This window comes from Leptodactylus fuscus, chromosome 8 (genome assembly GCF_031893055.1).
Source record: "Leptodactylus fuscus isolate aLepFus1 chromosome 8, aLepFus1.hap2, whole genome shotgun sequence".
NCBI lineage: Eukaryota > Metazoa > Chordata > Amphibia > Anura > Leptodactylidae > Leptodactylus > Leptodactylus fuscus.
In genome coordinates, this window is record NC_134272.1 from 87,068,652 (window position 1) to 87,090,858 (window position 22,207).

The window sequence follows — 22,207 nt, forward strand, 5'->3', positions numbered from 1 at the left end:
TTCGTATCCAAACGGGTTGGGTCCTCCCGTGTGCCGTGCTTCCAGGACTATATCTGAAGAAAAAGGACTTTTATATGGTGAGCCGAATAATTTTTGCATTTTTTTCGTTCTATATTATATGTGTTCTGTTCTCTATATACAACATTTCAACAATAAAGCAATAGGGTATTATACAGGAGGATATCCTCTGCTGAAGACTCCTGGGGAGAAGTATCTATCTGAGCCAAGATGGAGCATTGTGTCCTGGGTGGACGCTGTGAAGAGGATGTCTAGATCTTATCCAATTTATTGAGCACCGTAACTGGGTGCAGAAATTTATTCTGAAAGATAGATATAAATCTGAGGATATTTATTATTTATTTATTATGCTTACTTGTATAGTGCCATCATATTCCGCAGCGCTTTACAGACATTGACAGTCACTGTCCCATATAGGGCTCACAATCTACAGTCTCTATCAGTATGTCTCTGGAGTGTGGGAGAAAACCGGAGTACCCGGTGGAAACCCACACAAACACGGGGAGAACATACAAACTCCTTGCAGATGTTGTCCTTGGCAGGATTCGAACCCAGGATGCCAGCGCTGCAAGGCTGCAGTGTTAACCACTAGATAGGAGATAGATAGATAGATAGGAGATAGATAGATAGGAGATAGATAGATAGGAGATAGATAGATAGGAGATAGATAGATAGATAGATAGATAGATAGATAGATAGATAGATAGGAGATAGATAGATAGATAGATAGATAGATAGATAGATAGATAGATAGATAGATAGATAGATAGGAGATAGAGAGATAGGAGATAGATAGATAGATAGATAGATAGATAGATAGATAGATAGGAGATAGATAATACACAGACAGGTCTGTAACTATTACACATAGATATTTCGGTCTCGCTGTCTCCCCCATGTGCACTATGTGACATCTCTGTACTTGTTGTACCTTTTCAGTGACATTTCTGCAGAGATATTGGGGGCTGGGGGAGCAGTTTTGCTGACAGGTGAGGAATGGCGCATTCTCTCCAGAGTCTCAGCATCTATCATCTTCCTAGGAAAGGTCATACACAATACAGATGTCGGCCCCGGATTCCTCTCTGGTGCTCTAAGGAAAACACAAGAACTTAATCATGGAGAGAAATAAGTCCACAGTCTCGTCTTTATTACACATCTGCCTGTAGTCTCTGGATCTTCTTATATCACAGAGGAACGGGGGTCATCGTTATTCTCGCTTCCCATTTTAACATGATGTGCTAGTATGTAGGCAGAGTATAAAACTACTTTTGGGCTCTTTATAGCAGTATTATTTAGGCATGGTATGGTGATAGTGTTTAGGCACTGTATAATGGGGATCTTTATAGCACTATTATTTAGGCACAGTATGATACTGTTTTTGGACATTGTATGGCACTATAATTTAGGTATGGTAGTATTTAGGCACTGTATTGCACTATTATTTAGGCACAGTATGATACTGTTTTTGGACATTGTATGGCACTATAATTTAGGTATGGTAGTATTTAGGCACTGTATTGCACTATTATTTAGGCACAGTATGATACTGTTTTTGGACAATGTACTGTATTGCACTATTATTTGAGCACTAGTATTTTGTCCTACTTTGGTGATAGCATTTTGATACTCTAAACACTCCCAAAACAGTCAAAAAGTACTCTAGACACTATATAATACTTCTATATGATCTCTTAGAGGGCTATTATTAAGGTATGGTATGTTGGCAGTATTTAGGTATTATACTACCGTATTATTTCAGCATAGTATAGACACTGCACAGATCTGTTATTTGCTCTTTGTGTGACACTAGTACTTTGTCATTCTATGGTGGTAGTATTTCGGTATTATTTAGTAATTTTGTGACTATGTATGGTGGTATTATTCGGCCATGCTGTGCTAATAGTGGTTAGACAGTGTATAGTACTTTTAGTTTATCTCTGTATTGCTTTTGGGCATGCTGTGGGAGTTGTATATAAGCACTGTATAGCCCAATTATTTGGCCTCCCAAATATGACCTCTGGCGGGTTACAAAAATGAATTACAGAACAGTATAATGCCACCTCGGACCCCTGAACATCGAGGGTAAGGTATAAGGTAGAACAAATCGTAGGCTTTTTGCTGAAGGGTTAATATGACATTTTTGGAGAAAGGTTTTTGTGCTTTATAAAATAAAAACGTCTTGTAAGACTGGAGCTGCCGTCCCTTTATACTCCTGACAATAAACGCAGGAAAGGTTACTCGATCTCTCCCGGCGTCTTCATCTCTGCAGGCGCCGTATATTTGTTCTAGCCCAGCAAGGTGGTTTAACATTCACTGCCAGAATTATGAAAGCTACAAAAACTATGAGGGCTACGAAGACTATGAAGACTGTGAGGGCTACGAAGACTATGAAGGCTATGAAGACTATGAAGACTGTGAGGGCTATGAAGATGACGAAGACTATGAGGGCTACGGAGACTATGAAGACTGTGAGGGCTACAAAGGCTATGAGGGCTATGAAGACTATGAAGGCTATGAAGACTATGGAGACTACAAGGGCTATGAAGATGGTGAAGATCATGAAGACAAGTCTCAGACACATCAAAGAAATTCAGCAATTAGACGCTTTACTGCCTGTCCTGTCTTGAAGGTGTAGAGAAGGTTTATAGGAACAAATTTCTCTGGAGACCCACACAGGGGGGCGGTGGCGAACGTGTTGCCTTGATCTTAACGGCACGGACGCTTTTTTATTATTGGAGCTAAAAATATCTTCTTTATCTGACATTCTCTCTGTGTTTCCATGGAGCGTTTGATATTAAAAATGCGGACCGCTCAATTCATGTACCATATATCTCATTAGGAGATTGCACCATCTTTCTCACCTTCCAGCAAGCTGCAATTCTCCTTTCCCTGCTGTGAGGCTCCTTATAAATGTTCATAAACCTCAGACATTCCCAAAAATTCTCTCTGCTGTAATGCAATGCATAGCGGATGAGGAGGAGGGAGGAGGGAGATGCAGCTGCAGATTCTTACAAAACATTTTAATAAAAATGGAGTGGGGCAGAAAGGAGACATTGGATTGGCTCAGAACGCAAAGCACAAGGAACAGTCCGCCCTTGGGATTAATGGGGCGGATGGGAGTTTTTTTTTCCAATTTTTGTATCCTGTTATTACAAGTGAGACCTTTAATAATCCAGTAGCCACTTTTTACTCTCTCTAGCTCCCCTATATCCTTTTAACAATGTGGAGCCCAGTGTTGATTTCCATATTCTAGATCTGGTGTTATAAGGAGTTTATAGGAAAAAAAAATGCTGAAAAATATAAAAATTTGGCCTGAAAATTTTCACCAAGCGCAACTCAAAGTCCCCAGGAATGGCCAATTTTTCACCTTTTAAAAATGCAATTCTAGTTGCATCCTCTGTTATGGTTTGCACTATTCTTCACAGCAGGTATGAAAGTAAGATGTCAGGACAGCAGTGTTGCACTGACTTCTAGAGGCCAAAAGGAAAACTGCAATATTTTAAAATGGATTTGTATATAGCTAGTGATTGGGAAACAGATGATATCCTATAATATGGTATTTTACATTGTAATGTATTCTCTATTTAGTTATATAGTCCCAGTAGGATAAATCTGAGCCGAGAGTTCGGTATCCTGTCTCCAGCGAGAAGTGTTAGCATTAGATCAATGGCAGGGAGATCATAACACTGTAAAATATAGATTATATGGTAATTCCATCACTAGATGGAGCGTGTAAAATGAAGTGGTAAGCTGACGGCATGGAGGGAAATGTCATGTCTGCCATGAAATCTTATTAATGTCACAGTACACTCTCAATAGAACACAAGTTCTGTCACGTATGATAACCATGACATTCACTCCCTGTACTTGATAATTCACTGGTTCCCGTCATGTGTCGCCCACTGATCGGTCTATTACAATCTCTTATTTCCCGGATATAATAATATAGTAAGTGTTATCTGCCACTGAGATATCCCAGATCCTATCAAATCAACCGTTCATCAGATTTTCTATGGTGTACAGCTCCGTTCTGAAATATTCTAGTTTTCATCTTGGCCACTAGATGTCAGTACAACATGCAGTGCTCACTACAGCATCTCACTTTCAGGTCTGCTGTAAAGATTGGTTTAAAGCATCGGAGAGGGTGAGATAATAATGTGAAAAGAGTAATTTTAAATAATATTTTACCCAATGTCATCATCTCCATTATGTGTACATTAGATTACATCATGTATATACCCATTACTATTATGTATTGTGTATATGTGAAGACTAATTCTGCGTCCCCCTCTCTTTGCAGCCGTCTCTGTGATGAGGTACAGTGCGTCATCATTTGGATTTGCTGTAAGTAGTTTTCGGTATTTTTTTTAATCCTCATATCCTAATCCTTGTATGCGCCAATTTATTAAAAATGACATCAGAGAAATCATGAGAATCAATGTATGAAACTGGATTACCAACCAGGTTGATCTTAAAAAGGAGCTGTCACCAGACCTGAATAGCCCATTGACATCCATCATCTGATCGGTGCTATCACCCTGAGCATTCTGGTGTTTTGGTTATCCAAATCTGTCCAGCTATTCCACAGATATAACCCCTGTTAGTAATGATACACATTAGACTATATTAGCCAAGTGGGCTTTACCACTGCATTAGATATATTGCATATTGCAGAGAAACCACACCCACTTGCCTCGTAGACCTTAATGTACAACAACACTAGAAGGACTTATATCTTTGGAATAGCTGAACAGATTTAGATAAACAAAGCACCAAAATGCTCAGGATGCCAGAACTGGGGACAACTCCTCTTTAAATACAGATTTGGACAGTATTAGCCCCCCCGAGTACCGGAGGATCCCCCGATGGGTCCCGGCACCGGCATATTAATGATCCAGTAGAAGATACACAAGTGTGAAGGGCACTATAGTCTATTTGCTAGTAGTTTTTAGAGGGTAAGCCCCATCATCATTTATCTGGGGGCCCGAGGACCCTCACTCCCACCCGGCTCACTGTAAGTTCTGAGAATCTGAAATGTGACTTGTTGATTCATAAATTATTATTTTTCGATTTCCCATGAAATATTCCTGACTTTGGTTCTGATTCTGCCGTTATTAATCTCTCGTGTAATTCACGACGCGGTTTGGGCCTCAGCCAAGCACAATAGTTACCAGGCCGACAAAGTAATGATCATTGCTGGATTTGCTACCACAATAGGCCTGTTCCAAAAATATCCCCCCTCGCCTGTATAATCTGAGACGTCTCATTGTCTTCTTTTGTTGAGGAGAACGTGTAATAATGTGGTGTCGTCTTCTATGGGGATATTTAGAGAGATGAAATTTACAGCAGATCTCTGTGTATTGCAATAAACTACACGTAGGGCCGATCCCGGGATGATGGATACCTGATTTTAACTCTTAGGCTGCCGCCCATCAGAAAAAACATCAGGAGAGAGCAGGGACTATACATTTCTGTGAAGCTTGGGTGACTCTATGACTAAAGGATAGATCTGTCCAAGGGGGTAACATTCGGGGTTGGAAGGTGTCTGACAGAAGTTCCTTGGGCCCTCCAGATAAAATGTTTCTTGGGGCGCAAGGAACTCGGCTTGACTTTGTGCGCATGCGCGGGAGTATCCCAGGGGACCCAACTCGATGGACACTGGGCATCTCCAAGCTTTGAGTCCTATGGATATCGGTGACAATTGGTGGTATGATACAGAGGTTTGTTTGTGGCCCCCAACACCCTGACTGGATCCCTTTAAGATCTTGTGCCCAGAATTTCCTGCCGATTCCTAATATTTCTAGAGATTACCTTTGTACTTTTGTTGAAGTTCTTACACTCCATCTTGCACTACTTTTCAGTTTGATGCCGTCCTGGATGTCTTATCCTCAGCGATCGTCTTATGGCGCTACAGCAACGCAGCAGCTGTACACTCAGCGCACAGAGAGTACTTGTGAGTATATAGACATGTTACAGTATCACAAGGAATAATGGGGGACTAATTTGTTTTACACCTCCAGGTTTAGAATAGGAGGATTTCACTGTTTCTTAAAGGGTCCCATCTAAAGAATTTTAGAAAAGGCCTTTTCGACAACATTAAAAATTAGGAAACAATTTTTGATATCCGAGATATTATCTATGAACTTGTAGCATTATACTGTGTGAGGGAAGAATGGGGAGCATTATAGTGGCGGGGGGCCACTGGGGAGCATTATACTGTGGGTGGGGATAATGTGGAGCATTATACTGTGTGGGGGGATAATGTGGAGCATTATACTGTGTGAGGGAAGAATGGGGAGCATTATACTGGCGGGGGGCCACTGGGGAACATTATACTGTGGGTGGGGATAATGTGGAGCATTATACTGTGTGGGGGGATAATGTGGAGCATTATACTCTGGGGGGCACTGGGAAGCATTATACTGTGTGGAGGGATAATGTGGAGCATTATACTGTGGGGGGCACTGGGGAGCATTATACTGTGTGGAGGGATAATGTGGAGCATTATACTGTGGGGGGCACTGGGGAGCACTATACTGTGTGGAGGGATATTGTGCAGCATTATACTGTGGGGGGCACTGGGGAGCATTATACTGTGTGGAGGGATAATGTGGAGCAATATACTGTGTGGAAGGATAATGTGGAGCATTATACTGTGTGGAGGGATAATGTGGAGCATTATACTGTGGGGGGCACTGGGGAGCACTATACTGTGTGGAGGGATAATGTGGAGCATTATACTGTGGGGGGCACTGGGGAGCATTATACTGTGTGGAGGGATAATGTGGAGCATTATACTCTGGGGGGCACTGGGAAGCATTATACTTGTGGGGGCACTGGGGAACATTATACTGTGTGGGGGGATAATGTGGAGCATTATACTGTGGGGGGCACTGGGGAGCATTATACTGTGTGGAGGGATAATGTCGAGCATTATACTGTGGGGGGCACTGGGGAGCATTATACTGTGTGGAGGGATAATGTGGAGCATTATACTGTGGGGGGCACTGGGGAGCACTATACTGTGTGGAGGGATAATGTGGAGCATTATACTGTGGGGGGCACTGGGGAGCATTATACTGTGTGGAGGGATAATGTGGAGCATTATACTCTGGGGGGCACTGGGAAGCATTATACTTGTGGGGGCACTGGGGAACATTATACTGTGTGGGGGGATAATGTGGAGCATTATACTGTGGGGGGCACTGGGGAGCATTATACTGTGTGGAGGGATAATGTCGAGCATTATACTGTGGGGGGCACTGGGGAGCATTATACTGTGTGGAGGGATAATGTGGAGCATTATACTGTAGGGGGCACTGGGGAGCATTATACTGTGTGGAGGGATGATGTGGAGCATTATACTGTGGGGGGCACTGGAGAGCATTATACTGTGTGGAGGTATAATGTGGAGCATTATACTGTGGGGGGCACTGGGGAGCATTATACTGTGGATGGGGATAATGTGGAGCATTATACTGTGGGGGGCATTATACTGTGTGGAGGGATAATGTGGAGCATTATACTGTAGGGGGCACTGGGGAGCATTATACTGTGGGGGGCACTGGGGAGCATTATACTGTGTGGAGGGATAATGTGGAGCATTATACTGTGGAGGCACTGGGGAGCATTATATTGTGTGGAGGGATAATGTGGAGCATTATACTGTGGAGGGCACTGGGGAGCATTATACTGTGGGGGGCACTGGGGAGCATTATACTGTGGGGGGCACTGGGGAGCATTATACTGTGTGGAGGGATAATGTGGAGCATTATACTGTGGGGGGCACTGGGAGCATTATATTGTGTGGAGGGATAATGTGGAGCATTATACTGTGGGGGGCACTGGGGAGCATTATACTGTGTGGAGGGATAATGTGGAGCATTATACTGTGGGGGGGACTGGGGAGCATTATACTGTGTGGAGGCATAATGTGGAGCATTATACTCTGGGGGGCACTGGGGAGCATTATACTGTGTGGAGGGATAATGTGGAGCATTATACTGTGGGGGCACTGGGGAGCATTATACTGTGGATGGGGATAATGTGGAGCATTATACTGTGGGGGGCATTATACTATGTGGAGGGATAATGTGGAGCATTATACTGTAGGGGGCACTGGGGAGCATTATACTGTGGGGGGCACTGGGGAGCATTATACTGTGTGGAGGGATAATGTGGAGCATTATACTGTGGGGGCACTGGGGAGCATTATATTGTGTGGAGGGATAATGTGGAGCATTATACTGTGGAGGGCACTGGGGAGCATTATACTGTGAGGGGCACTGGGGAGCATTATACTGTGGGGGACACTGGGGAGCATTATACTGTGTGGAGGGATAATGTGGAGCATTATACTGTGGGGACACTGGGAGCATTATATTGTGTGGAGGGATAATGTGGAGCATTATACTGTGGGGGGCACTGGAGAGCATTATACTGTGTGCAGGGATAATGTGGAGCATTATACTGTGTGGAGGGATAATGTGGAGCATTATACTGTGGGGGGAACTGGGGAGCATTATACTGTGTGGAGGCATAATGTGGAGCATTATACTCTGGGGGGCACTGGGGAGCATTATACTGTGTGGAGGGATAATGTGGAGCATTATACTGTGGGGGCACTGGGGAGCATTATACTGTGTGGAGGGATAATGTGGAGCATTATACTGTAGGGGGCACTGGGGAGCATTATACTGTGGGGGGCACTGGGGAGCATTATACTGGGGGGGGCACTGGGGAGCATTATTCTGTGGGGGGCACTGGGGAGCATTATTCTGTGGGGGGCACTGGGGAGCATTATACTGTTGGGGGCAAAGGGGAGCATTATACTGTGGGGGGCAAAGGGGAGCATTATACTGTGTGTATATTGCTGTGAGGATGGGACTCAGTGTTTGTGTGTTTTCCTATACCAGACAATACAATGGGGGGGGGGGGAGCTGCTGCTACAGCCATTTGCCTTGCAGACAGCAGTTTATCTCTTAGTAAACATATGGAGTATTTTTTCTTCATATAATGGTGATGTTCTCTTATTTGGCAGTGGGTATTTTGGGCCCCATCAGACATCAGGGCTCAGATGTCCTGCAAACGAGGAAGTCTGGAGTTCTACTGGTAGTGAAGGACTTGATGTATCTGGAGCAGTGGGGGAGGGCTTCTGCTTTGGACAGTTGCCTTGCAGACATCCAGAGATCGAATCTGAGGTTTAAGATACAATTGAATGGTTTGGCAAAATGATATCTTCTCCTTGAATATATCACCATGTTCACAGCCCACAAATCTTATACGTGGCGCCGCCTGACTCTCCATCACCTCAATGTGTTAAAGTCTTTTTTATTTTCTTGAAAATTTTAATTAGTGATTCAGCGTTGGGAGTCTGACTGAGAATAACCTGAGAATAATGATATTCACCGTGAGACTGATCTGTTATCCTCATTATTTTACCGCTAATGTGAGCACGTCACTTACTTGAGATAATGAACACGGCGCCGATTCTAACGAATGTCTAATGAGTCGCCTTCGGTTGCTAAGGAAAGTGTTATATTCGTTAACGAGACTAAGCTGTGCGGTGGCGGCTCTTCCCAGAATCTTCGGGTAATCTTGTGGCGACATCAAGAGTCCTTACAGCTTCATTTATTAAAAATATAGAACTTCTCCTACACCACAGTCCACAGACGGGACGGGGAGCAAATCTTCATTACCTGGAGGGTGCTTAGAGTTTCGAGCTGCTCGCTTCATGAGCACCAAGCAATTATGAAAAACGTATTTCAATTTTCTTGGCTGCTGACACTTTATTATTGCTGGATAAGACAACATTATAACTATGGAAGGAGATTATACAGCAGGTGATACCCAGGTTATATCAGTACATTCATATCACTATATATAAGATGTATCACTGATATAATTATATACAGGAGATACCCAGGTTATACCGTCTGTACATATATAATTATATACAGTATATACCCAGGTTATACCAGCTGTACATATATAATTATATACAGTATATACCCAGGTTATACCGGCTGTACATATATAATTATATACAGGAGATACCCAGGTTATACCGGCTGTACATATATAATTATATACAGTATATACCCAGGTTATACCAGCTGTACATATATAATTATATACAGTATATACCCAGGTTATACCGGCTGTACATATATAATTATATACAGGAGATACCCAGGTTATACCGGCTGTACATATATAATTATATACAGGAGATACCCAGGTTATACCGGCTGTACATATATAATTATATACAGTATATACCCAGGTTATACCGGCTGTACATATATAATTATATACAGTATATACCCAGGTTATACCAGCTGTACATATATAATTATATACAGGAGATACCCAGGTTATACCGGCTGTACATATATAATTATATACAGGAGATACCCAGGTTATACCGGCTGTACATATATAATTATATACAGGAGATACCCAGGTTATACCGGCTGTACATATATAATTATATACAGGAGATACCCAGGTTATACCGGCTGTACATATATAATTATATACAGGAGATACCCAGGTTATACCGGCTGTACATATATAATTATATACAGTATATACCCAGGTTATACCGGCTGTACATATATAATTATATACAGTATATACCCAGGTTATACCAGCTGTACATATATAATTATATACAGTATATACCCAGGTTATACCGGCTGTACATATATAATTATATACAGTATATACCCAGGTTATACCGGCTGTACATATATAATTATATACAGTATATACCCAGGTTATACCGGCTGTACATATATAATTATATACAGGAGATACCCAGGTTATACCGGCTGTACATATATAATTATATACAGTATATACCCAGGTTATACCAGCTGTACATATATAATTATATACAGTATATACCCAGGTTATACCAGCTGTACATATATAATTATATACAGGAGATACCCAGGTTATACCGGCTGTACATATATAATTATATACAGTATATACCCAGGTTATACCAGCTGTACATATATAATTATATACAGTATATACCCAGGTTATACCAGCTGTACATATAGAATTATATCCAGTATATACCCAGGTTATATCAGCATGGTCCATATCACTATATACAAGACACTGTATATCTTATACCATCTGTGTATATTGCAGCAGCCATTCTATGATCTATCTAATAGTGTTTTTCGGATTTCCTCAGGTTTCCTATCTGCTTACAGAACTTCTTATTGCTCATAAGTAATAAAAAAGAAGCAAAAACCCCTGAAAATATTACTAAGTACACTAAATATTCCTGATATTTGGAGCAGGTTGATCTCCGAGGTGCAGGCCATTGACTGATCACCCTAACTCAGACAGACAGGATTTTCTCGGGGCTCAGCTTGTTTTCCCCTCAGAGGGATAGTCCGCACACCACACACAATCTGTTCACCCAATCTGTCCACTCCTCAGTATATACAAGTGCAAATATGTGAAAACTGCTGCAAAACAGCACTGAGAGGCTCCGACACACTGCACACAGGGAATAGCCACCTCATCTCTGTACCAAGTAATTTCATTCTATATCTTTATGGAGGTTCATTTCTGATGCGGAGCCCCCCCAGATAGCCATAAGATTTAATAATAAGTTACTAGCGGCCAGCTGCCACCACCAGGGGGAGCTTGACATCTTACTGTGTTGCGGTGAGCTCCCTCTAGTGGTGACAGTAAGAAGCCAGACTGCAGATTGTACAGCAGATATCGGGCTTTAAACAGGGCACCTGCGTCACAAGCTGTATATAGTTAGACATGTACAGCTGGTATATGTTATACATCATCTTGTATACAGTGATATGGACCGTGCTGGTATAACCTGGGTATCTCCTGTATATAATTCTATATGTACAGCCTGTACAACCTGGGTATCTCCTGTATATAATTATATATGTACAGCTGGTATAACCTGGGTATCTCCTGTATATAATTCTATATGTACAGCCGGTTATAACCTGGGTATCTCCTGTATATAATTCTATATGTACAGCTGGTATAACCTGGGTATCTCCTGTATATAATTATATATGTATAGCTGGTATAACCTGGGTATATACTGTATATAATTATATATGTACAGCTGGTATAACCTGGGTGTATACTGTATATAAATATATATGTACAGCCGGTATAACCTGGGTATCTCCTGTATATAATTATATATGTATAGCTGGTATAAACTGGGTATATATTGTATATAAATATATACGTACAGCTGGTATAACCTGGGTGTATACTGTATATAAATATATATGTACAGCCGGTATAACCTGGGTATCTCCTGTATATAATTATATATGTACAGCCGGTATAACCTGGGTATATACTGTATATAATTCTATATGTACAGCCGGTATAACCTGGGTATCTCCTGTATATAATTATATATGTACAGCCGGTATAACCTGGGTATCTCCTGTATATAATTATATATGTACAGCTGGTATAACCTGGGTATCTCCTGTATATAATTATATATGTACAGCCGGTATAACCTGGGTATCTCCTGTATATAATTATATATGTACAGCTGGTATAACCTGGGTATCTCCTGTATATAATTATATATGTACAGCCGGTATAACCTGGGTATCTCCTGTATATAATTATATATGTACAGCCGGTATAACCTGGGTATCTCCTGTATATAATTATATATGTACAGCTGGTATAACCTGGGTATCTCCTGTATATAATTATATATGTACAGCCGGTATAACCTGGGTATCTCCTGTATATAATTATATATGTACAGCCGGTATAACCTGGGAATATATTGTATATAATTATATATGTACAGCCGGTATAACCTGGGAATATATTGTATATAATTATATATGTACAGCTGGTATAACCTGGGTGTATACTGTATATAAATATATATGTACAGCTGGTATAACCTGGGTATATACTGTATATAATTATATATGTACAGCCGGTATAACCTGGGTATCTCCTGTATATAATTATATATGTACAGCTGGTATAACCTGGGTATCTCCTGTATATAATTATATATGTACAGCTGGTATAACCTGGGTATATACTGTATATAATTATATATGTACAGCCGGTATAACCTGGTTATACACTGTATATAACTATATATGTACAGCTGGTATACGTTATCCATTATCTTGTATATAGTGATATGTTCCATCCATCTGTTCTGTCCGCCTCCTATCTCTATACGTGTAAACACATAATTCACATGTCCTATTCCAGCTCTTTATTGCAATATTGAATAAACATTCGGCATCTGGGCCAACGCCTCATTTACATGTTTTTGTCTAATTAGTTTCCTCATGTTCTACTCGGGCAGGACGTGCAATGTCTGCAGTGCCGTCTTTACTCCTGCACCTTGTTATGACAGCTGCAGAGAGGGAGACAGGTTCTTGTGTCACGCAGCTCCATAATTACATGTACATAGAATTATTTATGACACATCTCATGGCACACACCGGGCAGATCCTCTGTGATGGCACCTTCAGAATGTAAACGATGCCAGCCGCACCGCACAAGCGTCCTGGTACAATGCAGAGGACGGGAATAAACAGGTTTGCTGAGGCTTTTGTGAATTTTGGGGAAATATTTCCTGCATATTTTCTCTTTTCATCATTACCATGTGACCGCATGGCGACTACTTTCACTGTATTTAGCTGGCGGTTCTCATGGTAGGGGGCGCATTACATCCAGTTACCTATAGAATGATGTAGGCACAGGTAGTATTGCCTTCCTCTAAAGGATATATGCAAAGTTAGTGCTGCCTCCTTGTCTCTAGTCACTTCACTGGAGCTAAACTGTAATGCCAAAGACAACCTGTGCTCAAGTGTGGCGCTGTTTATGGAAAAAAGTGGATAGGCTTTTCTAATCCGGGGCAATCCCTTTAATATAGTCTTTGGCACAGTGAAATCTTGCTTTGAAGTGATGTGTAAGATAGAAGAAGCCATGAACTATCTCTCACTCTCTAGTTGTCTTTCCATAATTTTCGTTTTGCTACAGTATTAAATAAGAGCCGTCCCCTCCGGGCGAAACACAATTACTGTAAAATCAATGCAGATTCTATGCAGCGCCAATAACTGCATTGGAAATTGCAGGATTAACAAAATCCATAACAATTCATGAATAATTCATAGCAAATCTCATTTCCATGCAGTGTGTGACCCCTCCTTGTACGCGGCCTGTGATGTATGGGCCCTATATACTAGCAGGACGTATTATTTACTATCCTTTATATATCTCTACATGTTCCACTGCGCCATAGCTGAGATATAGTCACTCATATCGGTCCCAGCACCCCGTAAAGCCTCGAATCTGGGATTCATATTGGCATGTAAATTAAAAAGGAAATTCCCTAATATATCAGGAAATGACTCAATGAGGTTTAACGGGAATAGAAACAAAGGGTCTGCTCATTTATAGAGACGGCGCCACTCTCATCCAGGGGATAAATCGGGTTTTGCAGCTCGTCCTTTTGCATTTGAATGTAGTACCAGTCACAACCCATGGACAAGAGTGGTGCAAGCAGTGGCGTAACTAGGAATGGCGGGGCCCCGTGGCGAACTTTTCACATGCCCCCCCCCCAACTGACGTCGAAGACCTCGACCGACCCCCTCCTCCGCACTCTATTATGTCCCTTAGTAAGCCCTGCACACAGTATTATGTCCCTTACGGCCCCTGCACACAGTATTATGCCCCATAGTGGCCCCTGCACACAGTATTATCCCCTATAGTGTCCCCTGCACACAGTATTATCCCCAATAGTGTCCCCTGCACACAGTATTATCCCCCATAGTGGTCCCTGCACACAGTATTATCCCCTATAGTGTCCCCTGCACACAGTATTAGTGGCCCCATAGTGGCCCCTACACACAGTATTATGTCCCTTAGTGGCCCCTGCACACAGTATTATCCCCCATAGTGTCCCCTGCATACAGTATTATGTCCCTTAGTGGCCCCTGCACACAGTATTATCCCCCATAGTGGCCCCTGCACACAGTATTATGTCCCTTAGTGGTCCCTGCACACAGTATTATCCCCAATAGTGTCCCCTGTACACAGTATTATACCCCATAGTGTCCTTTGCACACAGTATTATCCCCCATAGAGGCCCCTGCACACAGTATTATGTCCCACTGTGGACACCCATAAACAATTATTATACTCTGGGGTCTTTTCAGGCCCCACAGTATAACAATCGGAGACCCAGGGGAATAAAAACATTAAAGGGGCTCTATCAGCAAAATCATGCTGCTAGAGCCCCACATATGCGTGCATAGCCTTTAAAAAGGCTATTCAGGCATCGGTAATGTTATATTAAACTACCCCCCCGTTTTAAAATAATAACTTAAAAAAGAATGTTCTCTACTTACGGAACGTGCACCCTGGGCGGGCATCTGGGTGTGTCTTCATCTTCTTCCCCGCCTCTTCTTCCTCTGACGTCTTCGGGTCCCGTCCTTCTCCGGCGCTTGCTCGCGGACACTGATAAAAAAAAATAGCCCGGGCGCATGCGCAGTAGCCGTAGTAGAAGCCGCGTGCTACTGCGCATGCGCCCGGGCTATTTTTTTTTTTATCAGTGTCCGTGAGCAAGCGCCGGAGGAGGACGGGACCTGAAGACGTCAGAGGAAGAAGAGGCGGGGAAGAAGAAGACGGCGCACCCTGAATGCCCGCCCAGGGTGCACGTTCCGTAAGTAGAGAACATTCTTTTTTAAGTTATTATTTTAAAACGGCGGGGTAGTTTAATTTAACTTTTACGGTGCCTGAATAGCCTTTGTAAAGGCTATGCACGCATATGTGGGGCTCTATCAGCATGATTTTGCTGATAGAGCCCCTTTAAAAAAAAACACTGTTGCTTACCTGTCCCCGGCTCCTGTGCTGTCGACCGCCGCTCACGTCCTTCTTTAATGACTTCTTTAAGTGAATAGGAGCCATAACGGCCTATTAAAAAAAAACGCAGTGGTAGCAGCTGTCATGGGGCCCCCTAATGGCCCGGGCCCTGTGGCAGCCGCCTCCGCTGCCTCTACGATAGTTACGCCCCTGGGTGCAAGAGTGGCGTAATGTAAAGGTGTTGGAGAGCGGGTTTTATGATGGTGACAATTGTGGATTTTGGAGGTTAAACCCTATAACCTGTAGGCTCTTGTTGTATTTTGTGATTGTCTCCTGACAATAATCGCCGCCAAGCGTAATTCCTAAATGTTTAATATTAATTGTGTAAATGACCCCGAGTCGGCGACTGATAAACTCATTATTTCTTTTCCCATTTCTAGCACAGGACCAAGTGCAGGGTTGGGGGGGACGATGACTATTTTGGCTCTTGTAAAGTGTATATAAATTTCCTTTGGACATCACGGATCTGCATTGCAGTTTGTAGAGACGGCCGTGACGCACATCTGCCATCCCCAGTGTGTTACTGTGTGTCTCAGTGTCATATTTCTCCTATAACTCTCGGTAAGGGAGGCTTGTGTTACATGTTGCGGCCTCATAATAAAACAACAATGCGGCCAAGTTCTTCACTGCAGAGTCCAAAGTGCGTGCCTTGTGCATTCTGTACATCTTGGCAATGGCTGACATCAGCCGTTCCATTAAAAAAAAAAAAAACACCCCAAAAAAACTCAGGCGAGCTGTGCCGCTCCTCAGCTGCATTTCAATATTGCACGGATCAGCTCTGGGTAATAAGATGTCGCCTGTCAGCAGGATCCAGCCCTGTTACTTATTACATTCTCCAAAATAATCAGAAAAAAAACGTCTGTGCAAACAAATCCTACAAATGCAAATACAAAAAGCTACTTTTACTTCTTCGCTTTTATTAGAATTTTATTTATTGCATGTGACAAGAATGAATTCATCCCAAGGACATTGTCAGAGTATGGAGGTGTGCCTGGTGTATGGGAGACGGGAAGGCAAAGTCTCCATAACAACAGATGGTGTGATACAAATACTGCACACCCCCCCCCCCCCCCCATGCAATAGTGATCCCCAAAATCTACAATTGGGGATAGAGTTGTTACACAGTGTATAGTAATAATCACTACCAGTCCATATGGGGGCCATAGAGACACCAACTTTATTAGCTGGAGCTACTATCTGGGGTGTAACCAGTAACCGCGGGGCCCCCAAAGTAGAGCTTGGAATGGGACCCCACCCTGCCATGTCTGCCTACAGCAATACAGAACATGAAATACTTAGCATTATTTACTATGGTAGAGAACAGGAATAATATAGGGATGTCACAGTATAGAGATAATACACACAGTGATGTCACAGTACAGAGATAATACACACAGTGATGTCACAGTACAGGATAATACACACAGTGATGTCACAGTACAGGGATAATACACACAGTGATGTCACAGTACAGGATAATACACACAGTGATGTCACAGTACAGAGATAATACACACAGTGATGTCACAGTACAGAGATAATACACACAGTGATGTCACAGTACAGGATAATACACACAGTGATGTCACAGTACAGGATAATACACACAGTGATGTCACAGTACAGAGATAATACACACAGTGACGTCACAGTACAGAGATAATACACACAGTGATGTCACAGTACAGGATAATACACACAGTGATGTCACAGTACAGGATAATACACACAGTGATGTCACAGTACAGAGATAATACACACAGTGATGTCACAGTACAGAGATAATACACACAGTGATGTCACAGTACAGAGATAATACACACAGTGATGTCACAGTACAGGATAATACACACAGTGATGTCACAGTACAGGATAATACACACAGTGATGTCACAGTACAGAGATAATACACACAGCGATGTCACAGTACAGAGATAATACACACAGTGATGTCACAGTACAGGATAATACACACAGTGATGTCACAGTACAGAGATAATACACACAGTGATGTCACAGTACAGGATAATACACACAGTGATGTCACAGTACAGGGATAATACACACAGTGATGTCACAGTACAGGATAATACACACAGTGATGTCACAGTACAGGATAATACACACAGTGATGTCACAGTACAGGGATAATACACACAGTGATGTCACAGTACAGAGATAATACACACAGTGATGTCACAGTACAGGGTAATACACACAGTGATGTCACAGTACAGGATAATACACACAGTGATGTCACAGTACAGGGATAATACACACAGTGATGTCACAGTACAGAAATAATACACACAGTGATGTCACAGTACAGAGATAATACACACAGTGATGTCACAGTACAGAGATAATACACACAGTGATGTCACAGTACAGAGATAATACACACAGTGATGTCACAGTACAGAGATAATACACACAGTGATGTCACAGTACAGAGATAATACACACAGTGATGTCACAGTACAGGATAATATACACAGTGATGTCACAGTACAGAGATAATACACACAGTGATGTCACAGTACAGGATAATACACACAGTGATGTCACAGTACAGGATAATACACACAGTGATGTCACAGTACAGAGATAATACACACAGTGATGTCACAGTACAGAGATAATACACACAGTGATGTCACAGTACAGGATAATATACACATAGTGATGTCACAGTACAGAGATAATACACACAGTGATGTCACAGTACAGAGATAATACACACAGTGATGTCACAGTACAGGATAATACACACAGTGATGTCACAGTACAGGATAATACACACAGTGATGTCACAGTACAGAGATAATACACACAGTGACGTCACAGTACAGAGATAATACACACAGTGATGTCACAGTACAGGATAATACACACAGTGATGTCACAGTACAGGATAATACACACAGTGATGTCACAGTACAGAGATAATACACACAGTGATGTCACAGTACAGAGATAATACACACAGTGATGTCACAGTACAGAGATAATACACACAGTGATGTCACAGTACAGGATAATACACACAGTGATGTCACAGTACAGGATAATACACACAGTGATGTCACAGTACAGAGATAATACACACAGCGATGTCACAGTACAGAGATAATACACACAGTGATGTCACAGTACAGGATAATACACACAGTGATGTCACAGTACAGAGATAATACACACAGTGATGTCACAGTACAGGATAATACACACAGTGATGTCACAGTACAGGGATAATACACACAGTGATGTCACAGTACAGGATAATACACACAGTGATGTCACAGTACAGGATAATACACACAGTGATGTCACAGTACAGGGATAATACACACAGTGATGTCACAGTACAGAGATAATACACACAGTGATGTCACAGTACAGGGTAATACACACAGTGATGTCACAGTACAGGATAATACACACAGTGATGTCACAGTACAGGGATAATACACACAGTGATGTCACAGTACAGAAATAATACACACAGTGATGTCACAGTACAGAGATAATACACACAGTGATGTCACAGTACAGAGATAATACACACAGTGATGTCACAGTACAGAGATAATACACACAGTGATGTCACAGTACAGAGATAATACACACAGTGATGTCACAGTACAGAGATAATACACACAGTGATGTCACAGTACAGGATAATATACACAGTGATGTCACAGTACAGAGATAATACACACAGTGATGTCACAGTACAGGATAATACACACAGTGATGTCACAGTACAGGATAATACACACAGTGATGTCACAGTACAGAGATAATACACACAGTGATGTCACAGTACAGAGATAATACACACAGTGATGTCACAGTACAGGATAATATACACATAGTGATGTCACAGTACAGGGATAATACACACAGTGATGTCACAGTACAGAGATAATACACACAGTGATGTCACAGTACAGGGATAATACACACAGTGATGTCACAGTACAGAGATAATACACACAGTGATGTCACAGTACAGGATAATACACACAGTGATGTCACAGTACAGGATAATACACACAGTGATGTCACAGTACAGGATAATACACACAGTGATGTCACAGTACAGAGATAATACACACAGTGATGTCACAGTACAGGATAATACACACAGTGATGTCACAGTACAGGATAATACACACAGTGATGTCACAGTACAGAGATAATACACACAGTGATGTCACAGTACAGGATAATACACACAGTGATGTCACAGTACAGGATAATACACACAGTGATGTCACAGTACAGAGATAATACACACAGTGATGTCACAGTACAGGATAATACACACAGTGATGTCACAGTACAGGGATAATACACACAGTGATGTCACAGTACAGGATAATACACACAGTGATGTCACAGTACAGGATAATACACACAGTGATGTCACAGTACAGGGATAATACACACAGTGATGTCACAGTACAGAGATAATACACACAGTGATGTCACAGTACAGAGATAATACACACAGTGATGTCACAGTACAGGATAATACACACAGTGATGTCACAGTACAGAGATAATACACACAGTGATGTCACAGTACAGGATAATACACACAGTGATGTCACAGTACAGGATAATACACACAGTGATGTCACAGTACAGAGATAATACACACAGTGATGTCACAGTACAGAGATAATACACACAGTGATGTCACAGTACAGGATAATATACACATAGTGATGTCACAGTACAGGGATAATACACACAGTGATGTCACAGTACAGAGATAATACACACAGTGATGTCACAGTACAGGGATAATACACACAGTGATGTCACAGTACAGAGATAATACACACAGTGATGTCACAGTACAGGATAATACACACAGTGATGTCACAGTACAGGATAATACACACAGTGATGTCACAGTACAGGATAATACACACAGTGATGTCACAGTACAGAGATAATACACACAGTGATGTCACAGTACAGGATAATACACACAGTGATGTCACAGTACAGGATAATACACACAGTGATGTCACAGTACAGAGATAATACACACAGTGATGTCACAGTACAGGATAATACACACAGTGATGTCACAGTACAGGATAATACACACAGTGATGTCACAGTACAGAGATAATACACACAGTGATGTCACAGTACAGGATAATACACACAGTGATGTCACAGTACAGGGATAATACACACAGTGATGTCACAGTACAGGATAATACACACAGTGATGTCACAGTACAGGATAATACACACAGTGATGTCACAGTACAGGGATAATACACACAGTGATGTCACAGTACAGAGATAATACACACAGTGATGTCACAGTACAGGGTAATACACACAGTGATGTCACAGTACAGGATAATACACACAGTGATGTCACAGTACAGGGATAATACACACAGTGATGTCACAGTACAGGGTAATACACACAGTGATGTCACAGTACAGGATAATACACACAGTGATGTCACAGTACAGGATAATACACACAGTGATGTCACAGTACAGGATAATACACACAGCGATGTCACAGTACAGGGATAATACACACAGCGATGTCACAGTACAGGATAATACACACAGCGATGTCACAGTACAGGGATAATACACACAGCGATGTCACAGTACAGGGATAATACACACAGCGATGTCACAGTACAGGGATAATACACACAGCGATGTCACAGTACAGGGATAATACACACAGCGATGTCACAGTACAGGATAATACACACAGTGATGTCACAGTACAGAGATAATACACACAGTGATGTCACAGTACAGGATAATACACACAGTGATGTCACAGTACAGGGATAATACACACAGTGATGTCACAGTACAGGATAATACACACAGTGATGTCACAGTACAGGATAATACACACAGTGATGTCACAGTACAGAGATAATACACACAGTGATGTCACAGTACAGGATAATACACACAGTGATGTCACAGTACAGGATAATACACACAGTGATGTCACAGTACAGAGATAATACACACAGTGATGTCACAGTACAGGGATAATACACACAGTGATGTCACAGTACAGAGATAATACACACAGTGATGTCACAGTACAGGATAATATACACAGTGATGTCACAGTACAGAGATAATACACACAGTGATGTCACAGTACAGAGATAATACACACAGTGATGTCACAGTACAGGATAATACACACAGTGATGTCACAGTACAGGATAATACACACAGT

General features: G+C 41.9%; 1 protein-coding gene across 1 annotated transcript in view; it reads left to right on the forward strand.

Annotated features, from left to right (window-relative positions):
- The window catches only part of TMEM163 (transmembrane protein 163), a 93,479-nt gene that overhangs the window by 51,672 nt on the left and 19,600 nt on the right, over nt 1-22,207 (forward strand). Inside the window, exons 3-4 of the mRNA XM_075284634.1 lie at nt 4,319-4,362; nt 5,880-5,971. Of these exons, the coding sequence (XP_075140735.1) occupies nt 4,319-4,362; nt 5,880-5,971 (136 nt within the window). The remainder of the gene's footprint in view (nt 1-4,318; nt 4,363-5,879; nt 5,972-22,207) is intronic.